We start from the raw sequence: 18,849 nt of genomic DNA on the forward strand, positions 1-18,849 counted from the left end.
TTTTATTAATATTTATTTTATGTTTTTCTAATATCTTTAGTATATTTATATATTTTATTTTTTATATTACTTTTTGAATTAATAGAAATTTTTCTAAATAAATAGAAAATCGGAATCTATTTATATTATAAAAATTCTATTATATTTTTCTATATTCTAATATTTCAAATATTATTACTATTATATTTATATTTTTATTATATTACTTTCTTATTTTTCTATTATTACTATTTAGTTTAATTCGCCTTAATTATTTTCTAGATTATATTTTCTTAAATATATATATTAGTATTCTTTTCTATAATAAAAGCTTAATTCTATATTTTATCTTTTATAATTATTTCTAATTTGTAATTATATTATTTTAAATATATCTAATTATTATATCTATTTTTTCTATTATATATATTATTATTTTAGCTTTATTTCCTTATTAGAAAAAAAGAAAACTCGAATATATATAATACTTTTATATAATTTAAGTCTGTTTTAATTTACTTTTTATTTTAGGAAGTATTTAAAAGAAATTCTTATAAATTTAAAATCTTTAATTTTATAACCTATAATTATTATATTAATAATATTTATATAATTTTTTTAAGAATAATAAAATAGCTAAAGAATAAATTTCTTAATCTAGTAAAATATAATAACTAGTTCTTGCAAGCTATAATATTACTAAAAGCCTATAAATTAATAATATTAAAGTTTAAAGTATTAAGAAAGCTTAAATAGTTATAGAAGATTTATTAATATTAGAAAAAATAGCTATAATTACCGAATTTAATACAAATGTTTTTAATAAGCTAAGTAATATATATAATAAGCTTTTAAAGTAGAAAACCTTTATTAGAGACGGAACTAGACTAAAATTAATTAAAGATAAGCTAAAGAACTACTAAGCTAATAATAGGAAATTCGAGAATATTATTAAAGATATTACTAAAAGCAAATAAGAGAAGCTTAATAAAATTAAGACTATAGTAAATAGTCTGGAAATTAAGAGTTAGAATAAAATTATATTATATAGTAAAGCCTTTAGCTAATATATTAATAATATCTATAATAATTTTAGTAAAAATATCTATAAGAAGTTATACTTTTTTTTTAAGATAAAAGCTTTAGTATATAAGGCTATTTAGTTAATTAATAAAGCTATTTTAGAATATATTAAAGATAAAAAGTATTAAAATACTAGTATATTTACTAAATTAATTATTAAGGTATTTAAGTATACTAAAGCTATTTCAGAACTTAAAAAATTAGTTTTTAAGCTACTATTACCTAATAATCTTAAGGCTAAATAATATACTTTTAATACTTCCGGAATTCTTATTAAAGGATATTATAATAACGAATCTTTTCTTGGCTTCTATAATAAGCCTAGAAAATGGGCCCCTATTATAATTTTAGTAATAATTTAATTAAATTTAGCTAATAAAACTAAAGCTAATTTAATAAAGCCTATTACTAATACTATTAGTAAAACTAATAGAGCTAGTATAACTAATTAAGAATCTAATAAGAAAGAGAAATAAACTAAGTCTAAAACTTCCAATAAATAGTATAGATCTAAATACTAGTTTAAGTATAAAATTAATAATATACTAGGAAATAAAGTAAAGAAAAGCAAGAAAGAAATATTATTTAGAAAGATTCCGAGAAATATACCTAAAACTAAAAAAAAGAAAACTAATAATATTAATAGTATATTTAAATATTATACTTATAAGATACTAGTTAAATAAAAGCTAATACTTAGTTATTAGAATAATTATACTTTTAAAAAATTATATAATAGTATTCTGGAACTTATTTATAAATAAGAATATTATAGAATTATTAACGGATTCTTTAAAGCTTTTTATAAAGTATATTTTTAGTAATTTACTAATCTTTTCTCTATTTATATAATTAATATTAAGCTTATAGATATCTTAAAAATAGTTATTAAGATCTATAAAGTTATTAAGAATAAGAAATATATTTCTATTACTTAAATAAATAAGGAAATACGGGATTTCTTTTTAGAGAATAAAGAGATTATAAACTATAAATATAAATATCGGGTTTTTAATTAATTTCGCTCGAATTTATAGCTCTAATCCAATATTATAGCTTCTATTTCTGAGTCTAGTATTTCTAATCTAAATATAAATAGCTATATCTATAAGAAAGATTACCTGAAATAGATTAAGAAACTTAATATCCGAAAGCTTTTAATAAAGGAAATAGAGATACTATAATTTTATTTTTAAAAGAATAAAGTATTAAAATATAGAAATCTAAATAATAGCTATTTTATTTTAGTCTTTTAACTTTTAATAGCAGATTCCTTAATATAGCTTGGATTTTATAAAGTATTAGCTAAATATTCTATTTATCTAGTTATTTACTTTTAGTTAGCCTAATACTATATTTTTAAAGATATTAATTATTATTAGTATAAAGGAAATATTAATAATCTAATTATTACTAAAGCTCTAAATAATAAGTTCTTTCTTAGTAAGAAAAATTGAAATATTAGCTATATTTTCTTTATAAACTATAAAAAAGCAGTTTCTCTTAGTAAAAAAGTTCTTAAAAGCATTAATTATTTCTCTATTTATAATAATTTTAACTTGAAAGATATAAAGGAATTAAGTAAGTATCTAATAAAGAAAGCAGAAAGAAAGTATTTAAATATAATATATTTAACTAGATAGATAAATACCTTTAACTAGATAATTTATAAGTCTGAAATTATAATTAAATAATAATTCTCGAATAAAATAGTAGTTAAAGAATAGCTTAATAATAATCTATTATTCGAAAAACCTTTTATTATAATTCTAATAAGTCTAGTTACTATTTAGGACAGAATATACAAGAATAGAGTCTTTAATAAAGTTATTAAAGCTTCTTATTAAAAGCTTTCCTCTTTTATTAATAGCTAATTTAAAGATACTAAGAATAATATAAAATTTAAAAGAGCTATTTATTTGAAATATATTAGTATAATTTATAATATAATTTACTATAATAAGCCATTTTAGTATCTAGCTATAAAGGCTAAAATTAATTAATAGTTAAAGGCAGATACTAAATAATAAGAAGAACTATATTATATTTAATATAAGAATGCAGTTAAGCGGGTTCGGATTACCTTTAAATAAGTTCGAGAGTATAAAATAAGACTATTTGAGGATAATAGATTATATTTTAGGTATATTAAAAAGAAATTAGAAATGCTAGTAGAAGAGAATTCTAACTATTTCGTTATTTCGGGCTCTGAGTAGGGATTTTCTATTAGTTTTTGGTACTTAGGGAATAAGTACGAATAAATAGGGGGTCGGATATGGTATGGCAAGCCGTACTCTATTAAAATTGCTTTGTTTTAATAGTTTTAATGTTTTAGTTATATAATAAAGGCTGGGGCCTTTTGCATGTAACTTGCAGAAATTATATAAGAAAGCTGGCTTTTCTATAGTTCTAGATAATAGTCCCTTCTTTATATTTAATTAATTAAGCTTTTGCATACTATATACTATTTATGCTTTACTATTTATGCCTTTGATCTTGTTATTTTGCTGTCAAGTCACGTTTTGCGCTCTGGTGTACTTTATATGGGTTTTGGTCTTGTCGCAGTTTCCCTCCCACATTATTGAGTTTTTGCATTTTGCAAAACACTTTTAAATTATTAAAAGCTAGCTCCCAAACACTAGTATTGAACGCTAGAATTTGGTTATTGGCGAACGCCAGTAATCAAAAGACGTGCGTTCGTACGAAACGGGCCCTCACTCGCGGAGAGTACATAAAGTGGTTGTGAAAACTTTCATTATTCATTACTTAATAGTTGCCAAAGCATAGCTGATAGCCCGTCACCTAGAAATTTTTCCCAGTGTATGGGCTCTGAACTGAAGCAAATCCCTGCGGACACTGCTTCCCTAATGCCGTGCTTCCAGATCTCATATAACAGATCTTCGCAGCAGCACAGGCGTCACTAGTGCAGTTAGGACTCCTGACGCTCATCTTGCCTTGATATGTGTTGAAAGTCGTCACAAGGGTCTTATTCTTCTCCATCGCCTCAGTTAGTCCGTGCCAAAATGTAGCATTGAGCGGGGCATCTGCTGGCCACCCCACCGCCTTTCCATATGCTTCTCGAGTGGAGTATTCATATCTGAAGGTTGGGCCGGTGGAATCCAGAGCCGAGTATGAGTTGACGTCCGAGTAGAAAGTGTACGCTTCATATATCTCGAAATTTCCGGTGTCAACTTCATACATCCTGAACCCGGAATTGAGATTCGTCAGAGGCGTGACCGAGGGCCCGATCCAACCCGATGTGAGGGCAGTACTAGAGTTGCGCACGGTGCCGTTGTTGGCGTAGTAGATCATGACTTGGTCTTCGTGAGTATGGCCCCAGAGCGTATTCGCGATGACGTGCGGGGAGTAGCGATCAATAATTTGGTAGAACAGGTCAGTGGGGTTCGCGAGTGGGTTCGATCCATCCCAACCGCTCAAAACGTGACCGAGGATCCAAACTCGCTCGCCGGCATCCTCAGCAGCCTGAAGCTCGTCGATCATGAACTTGAACGTTCCCGAAACGTCTGGATCGGTAGTATTAATGAGATTGAGGTAGTTTGTTTTGAACCAGAAGTCAGTGTTGAGAGTGATGATCCTCAGACCGTACTGATTTTTGACGGAGTATGCGGCATAATGGAGTGCTGACTGGTTTGCTGTTGCTTCGTCGATCCATCCATTGTTCTTCCAAAGTGCAGATACGTGATCGAAGTTATAACTGAATTGTTTTCCAAGCGGGCCGGGCATGCTATGTGGCCCATTGATGGCTTCCGGACTAGAATCATGATTACCAAGAACTGCAAAGACAGGTCCCTTAATGTAACTTTTGAACATGTCGAAGATGCTGGTCTCGGTGTACTCGACGTACGCACGTGAGAGTTGGTTCTGAGGATCGTGGGATACAAGATCTCCAGTGTAAACTGTCCAGGCTGGGGCGGCATTTGCTGAGCCAGTGCCAGTCAAGGCTCCGATTGATTGGAGAGCAGCTAGACCCAAAGTGTACGGAGTATCACATCTACGGGAATTAGCCTAGTTGCTGATCGGATGAATGCAATTTACCTGTATGCACCGTAAAGTGGCGCTGGAAATACCGCTTGAGAGGTGGGCGCCGAAGTGGAGTATCTGCAGCAGAGACCGGAAGTACAGTTGGCTTCGGACGCAACTAAGTACCTGGGATCGAGGTGTAAATCAGACAGATGGAGAACCTTGACTCGCTTTCCACTCGGTTTTGGGACTGAGTACCTCTTGGGCTTTGGTTTCGGAAACAAGCCTGTTGTATTCAACGGACTGGTAGACGGAACAGCGCAGAACGAGGTACTAAGAGTGCTGCAGATGTATTGCCCGTCAAGTCCCGTGACATCTGCAAGTGCGAGCACTTGAGTCCAAATTGCTCCATAGCTCCCAGCTGTATATGTATTTTTGCATGATGTATTCGATGCAAATGCTGTAGATTGGCAAAGAGAGATCAGTGCATCGGGAACGTATTCAGGTGCAGATTGAGCCAGGAATTTCCCAACGCTGAGTGCAGCAATACATTTGGAGCAATTTCCAGAGAGACCCCCGACGTCGTGGATGATGCTTTTGATCTCAGCCAAAGCAAGTTGGACCAAGGACTCGGAGGTGGTATTGTTGAGGCCCAGACCTGGCGGGTAATAGACTGGATCAAGGTCCGCAGTAGGAACTGTCTTCGGGTCAGTGAGATTGAGTGGATAGGTGATGTTCAAGACATCGTCATATAAAGCAGGCTGAGGCTCTGTTGTTGGTGCAGGCTTGACATAGTAGCTCGGGAAGACTGAAGTCGGAAAAGCGGAGGGCACGACGAATGAAGCGACGCCCGGAAGCTCAGCTCGAGCCGCATGAACCGCTGTGAAGATGGACAAGGCCGTCTGAGCAAGGAGGACTATTCTCGCCATTTTGTAGTGGTGGTGAAGAATCAGCTGGGATATAATATCTTGCCCTGCGGCATGAGCCGTGCCGAGTCCGGTGGTAGGGGGGCGAATGAGGGTGTCCTGAATGAAGGGAAGCTGCGATGGTGAAGCTTGCTGGCCAGAAAGGGAGTGTCGTCGACTTTTTATCCATATTACTGATCAACCACTTTGGGCTCCGGAGGTAATCTTACCAGCCTGCTTGCTGCGGCCGCTGAGCATTATGAATTCGGGCGGCTCGACCTTTCCGGCTTCATGGGGTCGAATGTGCAGCCTTGACGGGCGGCCGACGGCGGTGTTCCTCCCTGCCAGGCTGCCTGCGTACCCCAGGAGACGCTTGCAGAGCTGCTTATCATAGTGACGGCGTGAAGCAATGGGAAAACTCTGATGGATCGACAGCGGAAATTGGACGAAGATGCGGAAAAGATGGGATACGGTGGGGTGAAATTGGGCGGAACCAGAGGTGTGATGCGGTTTCATAGCGTGTGGCTCACTGGAAACTTGGGAAGTCGTCTGATTCGCGGGCAATTTCTCCCAACAACAGCCAGTGCAGCCCTGAGCGAGACACGTGACCAGAGTCAAATTATGCTGCGACAACTTCAAATGTTGTAGCTAAAACTAAAAGACCTAATATATAATGCAAGAGATCTGGTGGATTGACAGAGGAGAATTGAAGAGCCTTCAATTTGCTATTCAACCGGTTTAAAGCAAGCTTCACTCCCTCAAACAAGTGTACTTTGGAAGTGTTTTGGGCAGCTTTTTCGGGGGAGGGGTGGAAGCGGGGTGGTACTGCAGAGTCCGCCCAAATATCACGCAGACATTAAACGGCATCAATTGAATGCCTCAAATGTCGCTGGAAAGCTTGTTCGTGAACCGGGATAATTAAATCTTCAGTTTTGTAACTTACATGTACACATAGCCTTTCTTCCCCACCGAAACCTCAAGAAACACGCAGCGTTCTCAATATCCCGTCCGATCCTTATCTTCGGCTTCTAAGAGGATAAGGATAGGTAGTATATATATTAGGACGAGGAGGGACAAGGAAAAATAATCTTCCGCGAGGATTAGGAGAGACAAGTAATATATTATAAGAGGATAAGGAAGGACTACAAACATGAGATCGGCTACTCTAACAATAGAAACAGCCGAGGCTATTCCCAACGTCTAGTACTAATTTCGTAAGGAACTCCTCTCCCGAGAGACTAGAGTGCGAGCATAATATGCGGTTTAGGTATGCTATGCGCGTCTCCCTCCCCATAGAGGGAGATGGGGTGGAATGGAAGCCCACTTGGGGAAACCTATATGTGGGCGATTGCGTTGCTAAGCACCTCAAGCGAGCTCCCCCGGAGGTGAGGCATTCTAGGAAGTCTAGAACCGGATGCCGGCTAAGGTGTGAGGCCGGATGGTTTACGTCTTCAAGAGTACCCAACCTCCTCCGGGGAAGGGAGGTCCACTTGATATGCCGTTCCCCCGATAGGTATAGGACAGGAGGTCTCTTCGGGGTAGCGTCCACGGGGACCGATCCTGTACCGTCACCTTTTCGTCCGCCTATTCTATCGGGGGAAGCACGCAATACTACTGGCTTCTCATTTTTCTTGTGTCACTGCGGGACCCGGTCTGCTACATCCTGGGGAGGGCGTAGCGCAGCAGGCAACTGTGCGGACTGTTGAATGAATCGGTCAGACCGCTTTATAGCCACCTTATGAAGCTGTGTATTCTATGACTAAATCAAGCAATCAATCAGACTGAACCCTAAGTTGGAAAATATCTCCAGGTTGAGAAGACCCAGTTCGCTGATAAGCAACGTGGCCGCTAAGTCCGAGCCCATCTCTTTCATTCCACCCTGACACCACGTTAACAATAGATGCGATGACTGGGAATCCGTTCTCATTTAGTATCGAGACATAGACATCGTTCGCCTGATTAACAATGAAATTGAACACCACACCGTATACTGTTGCGGATATTTGTTTGTACTCTGGGGGAAGAAAGAAATCGTAAGACCTAATAACCCGTCGATGTAGATTCGGCTCCTCGAACGTAACAGATTTTTTACTAATATTATAGCTTGTTAGTCTAAAATACACCCTTTAAAGGATATAACCTACATAATGTTTTTAGCAAGACTTGTGTCTCCCGAATGAAGATCTCTCTTATTCTGTGTGATAGGGCCCGAGCAGTAATCGTGGGTGGGATCGTTGAGACACTGGGAACAGAGGCTCTGTTCTATTGCAGAAGTTGCACACGCAGGCCATCCACCATCGCAATGGGCACCCCAATACTGACAAGTATCGGCAGCTGCATTGAAATCATAGGCCAAAACGCAGCAAGAAATAATATCCCTTATTGAACTTTTCTTGTCGAATGCTATAGTTTGCCCAAATGGTAGATAAAACAGGAAAATCAAAGACTGGATATATGCGATTGGCTGCATTATAGGTTGATAAATGTATATATGTTGAGAAGATATCTGGAAGACGGTAGTGAAAAAGGAAATGCGAGAAGGTGCGTTTTTTCTGCTCTTATACTTTATACTACTACTAGAATTACACCCTGCCTACTATTTTCCGGCCATATTACTCGTAAATAAGTCGAGTCAAAATTATAATAATACGAGATCCTTTAATTAAATAATATTACAAGCTTTCAAATTACAATTATATTAAATTAATCTAAATTTATATAAGAATTTAGCGAATATATTTAAGTTTAAATAATAAGAGTTTTAATATTTCTTTAATTTTAGTAAGGTTTAATTCTAATATAATATAATAAATATATAAGTTAAAGTTATTTATTTAATATATTTATAAGTTAATATAAATAATTACTTATATTATTAGTCTTTTTTTTAATGAATTAAAACTATATAATTTTTATTATTTTAAAATTAGGGTTTCTAATTAATAAATTAGACTTCTTATTTAAATTTGATTAATTAATTACTTGTATTAATATATTACAAGAAATAAGTAATATATTAGAATTTAATTATTTATAAAATAACTAATATATTAAATAATTTAAATAATTATAATTATTAGCCAGTAATTAAATTGAATTAAATCAGAATTATAATAATTAAATTATAATTAATTACTTTAATTTTTTTTAATATATTAAAAATAACTAAATATAAAAAAGTAAAGTCTAAAAATAAAAGAAAAAGTATTTAAAATAAGAGTCTTTATTTCTATTATCTATTAATAATATTAATAATACCGAGCCTGCTTTCTTTAATATATTATAAATCAATTAATAAATTAATTAATAAATTAAAAGTAATTAAAATAATAATATATTAGTGAACTTAATAAGTTAAATAAGTAATATATAATAAATAAAAATAAAAACCCCTAAATTAGAAATTAAATCTAATATTAAAAGAACTAGTAAACTAATATTAATTTAATAATAATTAATTTTAAAGGAAATAAAATTAAGTTATATATAAATAATAAATATTATATATAATAATAATTTAAATTAAAGAATTTCAACTTTTTTAATAAGTTATATATATATAAATAGAACTCGAAATTAAGTTAATTTTAAATAAGAAAATTATTATTAAAATATTTAAACTTTTAAGAAAGATTTATTAAATAAATTTTATATAATATATTAATAATTCTAATAATAATTTTTTAGTTTATATATTAAATTAAATAATTTTTTATATAATTTATAAACTATATTAAACTTTATAATTATATAAAGTTATATTATAAATTAAAACGTGAATTTAATAATTCTTTTTTTAAAAAGGCTTATTTAATATTAAAAATAAAAATATTAAGAATTATAAAGTATTAATTTAATTATTAAATATTAATTTAATTACTAAATATTAATTTAATTATTAAATATTAATTTAATTACTAAATATTAATTTAATTATTAAATATTAATTTAATTACTAAATTAATTATTATATTAAAAACTATATATTAAATATTAAGTAAATAAATTAAAAAGCTTATTATAAAGCTTTAAAAAATATTAAAATAAAAAGTAAAGCTATATTTAAAAAAGAATTAAATATAAGATAATATATAAATTCTTAACTTTAATATTAATATATAATTTAATATATTATAAATATTATAGCCCTATAAAGAAAGTCTATAGACAAGGCACTTATAGAAGAACTATTTATTTAGAAAACTAAGCTAAAAAAGAAAAGAAGCCTCAAATTAAGGTTCTTTAAATATTTATAGTTCTTTATTTATAGCTTAGTCTAATAGAGCTTAGTATTCTAAATTTCCTAAAATATAGCTTTTTTTTAGTAATATAATTATATTATATATAATTATTAAATAACTATAAATATTTAAATATTTAAATAATTATAAATATTCAAATATTTAAATATTTATAAATATTTAAATATTTAAATACTTAAATATTATATTAGATAAAATATAGAATTATAATATTACTTTTCTTTTTAAAAAAAAGCTTATTTTTAAATAAATAGATATTATAGAATTATTATTCAAATTATTATAGTTCTTTATTTCGTTTTTCTAGGCTTATATTTAGTTAATTAGTCTTTTTAATAAATCTAGTTATTATTAATTAGCTAAGTAATAGTTTTATAACTTATAAAAAAAGTATTTTAAATTAGAGGCCAAATACTAATTAAAATCTTTATTATATCTAATTTAACTAACTTTATATAAAAGCTTATTTTGCTTTATTTTTAATATTAAAACGTTTTATATTTTATATTTATAATTTATTATAACTTGAATTAGTAATAATAATTTATTTTTCTGGCTAAATAATAAATTATTAATAGCCTTATATAAATAATTAAAAGAAAATATATTATAAATCTTAATATTTTTAAATAATTTAATTTTATAAAAGTTATTAATTTAATATAGAATTAAATAAAGCCCGGCTATTTAATAATTTAGCTTATAGCTAAAGTATTTTATTTTCTATTTCTTTATTAATATATATATTTTATTTCTTATTTTAAAGTTTATAAAATAATATTTAATATTAGTATATTTTTTTATTTTTTTATTATATTTTTTATATTATTTTTATTTCTTTTTATAATATCCTCTATTTATCTAGTAATTTATTAAGCTTTTATTATATTTAGCTTGTCTTAAAATATAATTATTAGAATAAACTAGTTAAAAAAGATTTATAAAAGCTTATTATTAAGAAATTTATATAAAAATATACTAATAAAGCTATATAAGAAAATAAATTAAATATAATTAATTATTAATAAATATTTATTCTAGTTATTTTAGTAATATATAATATATAAATATAATTATTAATTAATATATTAGTTTATAATTTTTATTTATTTATTAGTTTATAAGTAATATATTATTAATAGCTTTAGCTTTATATCTAGAATTCTATTAAACTTCTTTTAGAATACTAATATAAATTATGAATTATAATCGGAAATAATAGAAACTAGAAAACTATAATAATAATAAATAGTTTAAAGATATATTTTTATTATATTTTTTATTATAATTATTTTATAATAAAATATAAAAATGGCTTATTTATTTAATTAGTTAATTATAATATATATAATATTATAGCCGGATTTTAAACTAGATATTAACTTGAAATCTATTATAATATATTACTATAAATAATCCGGAATTAGTAAAAAATAAAATAAATAAGAAATCTTATTTTTTAGTATATTTATTTATTTATATAATTAGTAAATATATATATATATTAAATGATATTATATTATATATTTTTCTAATAATACTATAGTTATAATAGTTTATATATCTTATTTTTATTAAAATATATTATTAAGACTTAATTATAAGTTTTATAAATTAGATTTATATATAACTATTTACTAAATACTATAAAATATTTATAATATAATAGTAATCTATTTTCTATTATAAAGTTAGTATTATTTTATTTAGCTTGCTTATAGAAGATATTATAAATATAAGATTTAGGGCCTGAAAAGTAAAATTAAACTATCTCTATTTTAATAATTTAAAGCTAAAGAAAAAAAGAAAATCTCGAAAAAGCCTCGAATCTAAATAATTACAAGCTATATATAGGCCTATATATTAGTTTAAGCTCGTAATATATAACTTTATATATAATTATTAGATAATTATAAATACTTAAATACTAGATATTTAGTTACTAGAAATCTAGATATTAGATATTTAAATACTAGAATATTCTAACTTTAACTTTATATATCTAGCTAATTCTAGTTTAATTTCTACTAGTACTATATATTATAATAATTATAATATTACCTTTTCTCTTAAAATAAGCTCGTTTTCAAGCTTTAAAAGTTCCTATTAAATTCTCAAGTTATAAGTTATATATTAAAGGCTAGAGGCCTTTTATATATAACTTAAAGAATTTCTATTTATATTATATAATTCTAGTAATATATTATTCTTAATATAGTCTAATTAATAAAAAAGATTATATAGTAATTCTAGCTATTCGGGATTCTTATTATAAAAGCTCTAAAAAGCCAGAATATTATTATTTAATAAAAATACAGAATATTATTCCGGATCTGAATTCTATTCTTTTTATTAGACTCGGTATTTTAGCTTTCTATAAAGTAGCTTTATTACTAGTATTTTTTAAACTTTATATTTTATTTCCCTATTTTATAATTCTAATAATAAAAGCTTCGGATTTACTTATCCGGAAAGGAAATTATCTAAATCTTTATATAGCTTTTCTATATAAAATACCGGAGATATTTTAATTAATTCTAAAAGCTTAAGCCTAAAGAAATATTTTATTTATTTCAGGATTTCATATAGTTCTTTTATTTAGTAGGCTAATTTATAGCTTATATAATTATTTTTCTAATATTTAGTAATAATTTATATCTTATTTCTTATTCTGAAATTTTCTAGTTAATAATACTTATTAGCTTAAATAATATAATATTCTTATATTTATATTATATTTTCTTATTTTCTTTACTATAATTTATAGAGCTATATTACTAGAGTTTTTATCTTTTATTTATTTAGCTCTTTTTTCGGGATATTTAATTATATTTAGGTTTTCTAATTAAATAATATCTATAGTTTATAGCCTTTTTCTATAAGAAATAAAAACTAGCCTATAATCTTATAAACTAGAACTATTTACTAGTAATTAATTATTACTATTTATTTATTCTAATTATTCTAATAATAGTTTATATAAAAATATAGCTATTAGTTAAAATACTAGTTAATAATTTCTATCTAGTTATTAGTTTAGAAATAGTTAGTAATTAATAATTTAAGCTTTATACTAATATATTTATAGAACTTATTTTAGAAATCTAATATAAACTAGAGCTTTTAATTAGATATTATAGTTTCCGGAATATTAATATAATAGATTATATAAATAAGAAAAAAGAGTACTAATTCTTTAGCTATAATTATATCTTAAACGGGAATTATAATAGAATACTTATTTAAGTAATTTATAAAGATTATTACTATATTATATTTATTTTTATTTTCTAGGCATTTCTTGAAATTTATTAATATATATTATTAGAGATAATTAAAAACTAATAATAAATATAAGAGATTTGGCTTTTTATTTCTAGAAATATAGAAATATTAATAAATATAATAGTTATTCCTATATTAATTAATATTTGTTTTCTAGTTTAGCTAATAATAGTAAATTTAAAGAAACTATTAAAGCTTGACTTTTTCTAAATATTTTATTAGAAGCTATATATATATTTTCTAAATAAAAGTAATATATAAGAATATCTTAGGTATTATTATATTATTAGATATAAATAATTTATTATATTATAAAAAAAGACTATTTTATAATATTTAAGTATCTTTCTTCTTATTTCTTGCCTTATTCTATAGCTTTTTTAGTTCTAGTAACTTTCGGTTTTTATTTAATAGCTTATTTATAAGCTAGATACTATTATACTAGATTTCTTTTTAAGCCGGATTTACTAAAGCCTTAATTAGAGCTAACTAGAAATCCCGTATAATATTATTATTAACCTTTTATTATAGGAGAAGAACTTGAATTTAGTAAGCTATTATTATTTTATTCTAAATAATTATATTTTTATACTTTTTATTTAGGGTATCTTTTTATTTATTTAATTTACTTGCCTAATATATAGGCTTAAAATAATAATAGAAAAGATATTTTATCTAGTAAACTTATTTTATTAAAAGCTTTTTTATAGTTATAAAGTATTTGAGAGTTTAGTAATCTAAATAAATTATAAAAAATGCCTTTTATAGTCTTTTTAGTTCCGTTTATTATTTAATTAAAAAGAAAATAATAGCAAGTATCTCTTTATTATAAATATTATAATTTAGCTCTATTAGCTATATAGTTTTAGAAAAGAATATTACTAGATACTAAAGTTCTATCTAAGGATTTTATTATAAGAGAATACTAGTTATAACTTTATTTAATATATTTATTTTAATTATAATAAAAAGAGTAGAATTATAATAGTATAGAATTAGTACTAAAAATATAGCTTGCTTTAGCTTAGTAAAACCTTTTTAATACTAATTCATTTATTTATACGGAATTTCTTTATATATTAAAGCTATTAGGGGCTTTGCTATATAGTTATATTTCGTAATAAAATATTAATAAAAGTTATAAAAGTCTAGAAAGCCTTATATTTCCTTAACTATTATTAGTAATTACTAGTTTTTAATAATTACTATTTTATTCGGGTTTATTTTAATATTTATTATAGAAATAATAAAGCCTAGATACTTTATATAAATAACCTTAAACTCTAATTTCTTAATATTTATTTAAAAGCTAGTATTTTATAATTACTAAAGAATATTTTATATATAGTCTTTATATTTAAAGGAATTATCTAAATAAATTAGAATATTATTTAGATAAGTTATATAAAAAAATATTAAAGTAATTAAAAAGAAGATTATTTATATATCTCTAATATATAATAGAGCTATTAGTTAGCCCTTTTTAAAGAACTTTATATTTATAGGCTTTATATCTTATATAAAATATTATAAGTTCTTTGAATTTTGAATTTATTCGAATCTAATAAAATATTTACTAAATATCTAGCTTTATATAAACCTTAGCTTAAACTAGCTATATAAGAGTTTTATAAATAAGGAAAAAAGAATAATAATTCTTTTATATTAAATTATTTAGTTTATAGTAATTAATATAGAATTAGAGAGTTCTATTAGCCTTTTTTATAAAAAGAATCAGAAATATAAAAGAGAACTAACTTGGCTTAATAAAGCTCTATTAGAGATTTTCTTTAAGGAAATACTTGATCTCTTATAGCTTATAGATTAATTATTAATAAAGCGGGAAATACTTTAGACTTTCCGGGCTTTTAAAATTATTAATCTGAATTTTATAATTATATAGCTAATATAGAAATAAAATATTTAATATTTTCTTTAAAAAGATATCTATAAAGTCCTTAAACTTCTTTAATAAAACTCTTATTAGCTATTATAGCTCTATTTCTTCTAGCTATTACTTGCCCGAAATAAACTTATTTTCTTATTATAATTCTAGCTCTTTATTAATCTCGAAAAATAATATTTTAAAGAAAAGATTCTTTTTCTTTTATAGGTTTATCTAGAAAGTAGCTAATAAAATACCTATAATATTAATTATAGGCTTTAATTAGCTTTTATAGCTTTTCTTTAGATAATATAGTTTTAATATTTCTATTTCTAGCTTAGAAAAACTTCTATATTTCTTAAGGCCATTTATATTTCTTTATAGAATTAAGCTTAATTCTTTTATTATATATAGCTTTTTAAGCCGGGTTTACTAAAAGAATTAAGGAATTTCCTTTTTATAATTTGAGGTTTCTAAAACTTATTTATAGCTATAGCTTTATTCTTTTTATTTATATTTTCTTAATATTAGTTACTTTTCTTAGATTTTAAGTTCTTATATATAATAATTAAAATCTTATTCTAATTTTTCTTTCTAGGCTAATTATATAACTAAATTAATCTTTTATTCTTATAATTAATTAGAATACTAATATTTATAAACTATTATTATTCCAAAATTATATTATATTTATCTAGTTCTATAACTAATATAAATACTAGAACTTTTCGTTTATTAATTTAGAATATAAGCTTAATATAATAAATAATAGGCGCGGCCTATTTATTATTAAATCCTTTTATATTATAGAATAATATTAATTAAATAGACTTAATATCTGGAAATTATTTAATTATTTTTATAAATTTAATATTAATAAAAGTATATTTATTTATTTCGATATTAATAAAAAAAGAAGTTTTAATATCTAATTTATTATTACTAATTATATAAGGAAATATAAATACTTTATTTTTAAATAGCTAGTTTAAATTAACTTTTATAATATTAATATAATATAGCCCTAAAAAGAAAACTTCTTTTAGGGGTTTTTATTTTTCTAATATATATTCTCGAATGGCTTATTTATAATAAGTACTACTAGCTTAGCTATTAAAATTTGCTTTATATATTTTATTTTAAGCTCTAGATAATTTCTAAATATATAACTAAATCTATTATAATTATAGTATTTAAAATTAAAGAATTCGGGGTTTAGAATAATAGGCTTATTTATTACTAGAGTCTTAGAAATAGGCTTTATATAAGAGGCACTTCCTAAGCTTGGCTTATTTATATCTTTATTAACTTTTTTAGATATTTGGTTTTTCTTTTTATAGTAAATTCGGATTTACTAGTTATTTATAATATAATATAAATAATAGAATTATTATAGTATATAGCTATAGTTTCTTAAAACTTTTAGGTAAGCTTATTATTTAGATTATTTTTAAGGTTCTATAAATTAATATTTCTATTTATTATATATTTTAGAAATAATATATAGAACTTCTAAAAAATCTAGCTCTTTTTTATAAATAGTTTCTTAAATACTTGCCGAGTATTATATTTCTTATTTAGGTTATTATATAGCTTTTCTAAATAAATATATAGTTCTCTAATAGTTTTAAATATATATATTAACTATTCTAATTCAGATAAAAAGAGATTAATATAAAAGTATAATTATTTATATAGCCGAATATATAAATAATCTTAAAGTTCTCTATCTAATAAATATTAGAATTACTATAAAGTTTATTTTTAATCTAAATTAACTAATTATTAAAAGTAATACTATCTTTAGTTATATTTTTAAAAATAGAAGAATTAAAAAGTTTAACTAAATATCTATTTTCTAAAATAGAGAAACTAGTTATTCTAATAGGCTATATAATAAGCTTTTTAATAATAGCTTTATTTTTTTATAAGGCTTATTTAGTTTCTTTTAATTAATTATAATAATTCTTACTATAGGCAAGAATATTATATATTTTTAGAATTAGCTTAATAATTTCTTTATATAAAGTTTTAGAATTCCGAAATAACTCTTAATATTTTATTTTTAATAAAATAGATTTCTTTTATTTTTTTATTTTCTAAAAAAGAATATTTCTTCTATTATAAATATTAATAGAATATTTAAATATTTTAGAAGACTTAATAAAAGACTCTAATTTATTTTCTAGTAATATACTAGTAATATCTTATACTATAGCTCTTTCTAACTTGCCTAATTATTTTAGAACTTGCTTTCTTATATCTTTTTTACTAAAGAAATTACTAGCCTATTTATTTGCCTGGCTAATTTAAAGCTTTCTTTTATTTTAATATTAGTTAACTAATATAAAAACAGCTATAGTATATTATATTTATATCTATTAAAAACCGATTAAATAAGTAATATTTAAATCCTCTATAGAATTAAGGAATAAATAAGCTTTAAATTATATTATAAATATAAGATCTAAAGTCTAGAAAATAGAATTAGATTATTTCTATTTTAATAATTCAAAGCTAAAAAAAAGAAGAGAATCTCGAAAGAGCCTCGAATCTAAATAATTACAAGCTATATACGGGCCTATATATTAGCTTAAGCTTATAATATATAACCTTATATATAATTATTATATAATTATAAATATTTAAATATTAGATATTTAGCTATTAGATATTATAGAAAAGAAACTATAATAAGACAAAAACCTATATAAAGTATACTAGAATATAAAATATAATTTAATAATAAAATATAAATAGTAAAGTATAAATAGTATATAAAATATAAAAGCTTAATTAATTAAATATAAAAAAGAAATTCTTATTTAGAATTATAGAAAAGCTAGTTTTTTTATATAATTTCTATAAGTTATATATAAAAGGCTCTAGTTTTTATTATATAACTAAAATATTAAAACTATTAAAATAAAGCAATTTTAATAAAATATAACTTATTATATTATAATATTTAGATATTAAATATTTAGATACTAAAATATTCTAATTTCGATTTTATATATCTAGCTAGTTCTAGTCTAATTTCTACTAGTATTATATATTATAATAACTATAATTAAAGGCTTATAAAAAGAAAACTTTATAGTTATTTTATTAAAATTATTATTATTTTAGAAAAAAGAAAAAGAATTAATTTTAATATTAAGATTCTAAAATACTTTTAGATTAATTTAATTTTAAAAGAAAAAAACTTTAATATAATATTTCTATTAATATAGCTATTTTTTTAAAGTTATATATATAGTTATAGAACTCGAAAAACAAAATATAAATAATAAAATATAAAATATAGAATATAGAATACGAAATATAGTTATATAACCTTATATTCTATAAATAACTTAACTAATAAACTAGTTTCTATTAGGCTTAATAAATTTAGAAGTTATATATTAATATTATAATATTATAATTTTTATTTCTAAATATTAACTATTTTATAATTATATAA

The 18,849-nt window shown here is 24.5% G+C and overlaps 1 protein-coding gene across 1 annotated transcript; it reads right to left on the minus strand.

The window, feature by feature from the left end:
• Positions 1–3,800: 3,800 nt before the first annotated feature.
• K444DRAFT_562373 (sphingomyelin phosphodiesteras-like protein) lies at positions 3,801–6,412 on the minus strand. The gene is made up of 2 exons (XM_024876980.1): positions 5,119–6,412; positions 3,801–5,074 (listed from the first exon to the last, which is right to left on the minus strand). Exons 1-2 carry the CDS (start codon positions 5,970–5,972, stop codon positions 3,865–3,867), a joined length of 2,064 nt encoding a protein of 687 aa, XP_024736389.1. The 5' UTR covers positions 5,973–6,412; the 3' UTR covers positions 3,801–3,864.
• Positions 6,413–18,849: the final 12,437 nt, after the last annotated feature.

This window comes from Hyaloscypha bicolor (genome assembly GCF_002865645.1).
Source record: "Hyaloscypha bicolor E unplaced genomic scaffold K444scaffold_86, whole genome shotgun sequence".
In the NCBI taxonomy this organism is placed as follows: domain Eukaryota; kingdom Fungi; phylum Ascomycota; class Leotiomycetes; order Helotiales; family Hyaloscyphaceae; genus Hyaloscypha; species Hyaloscypha bicolor.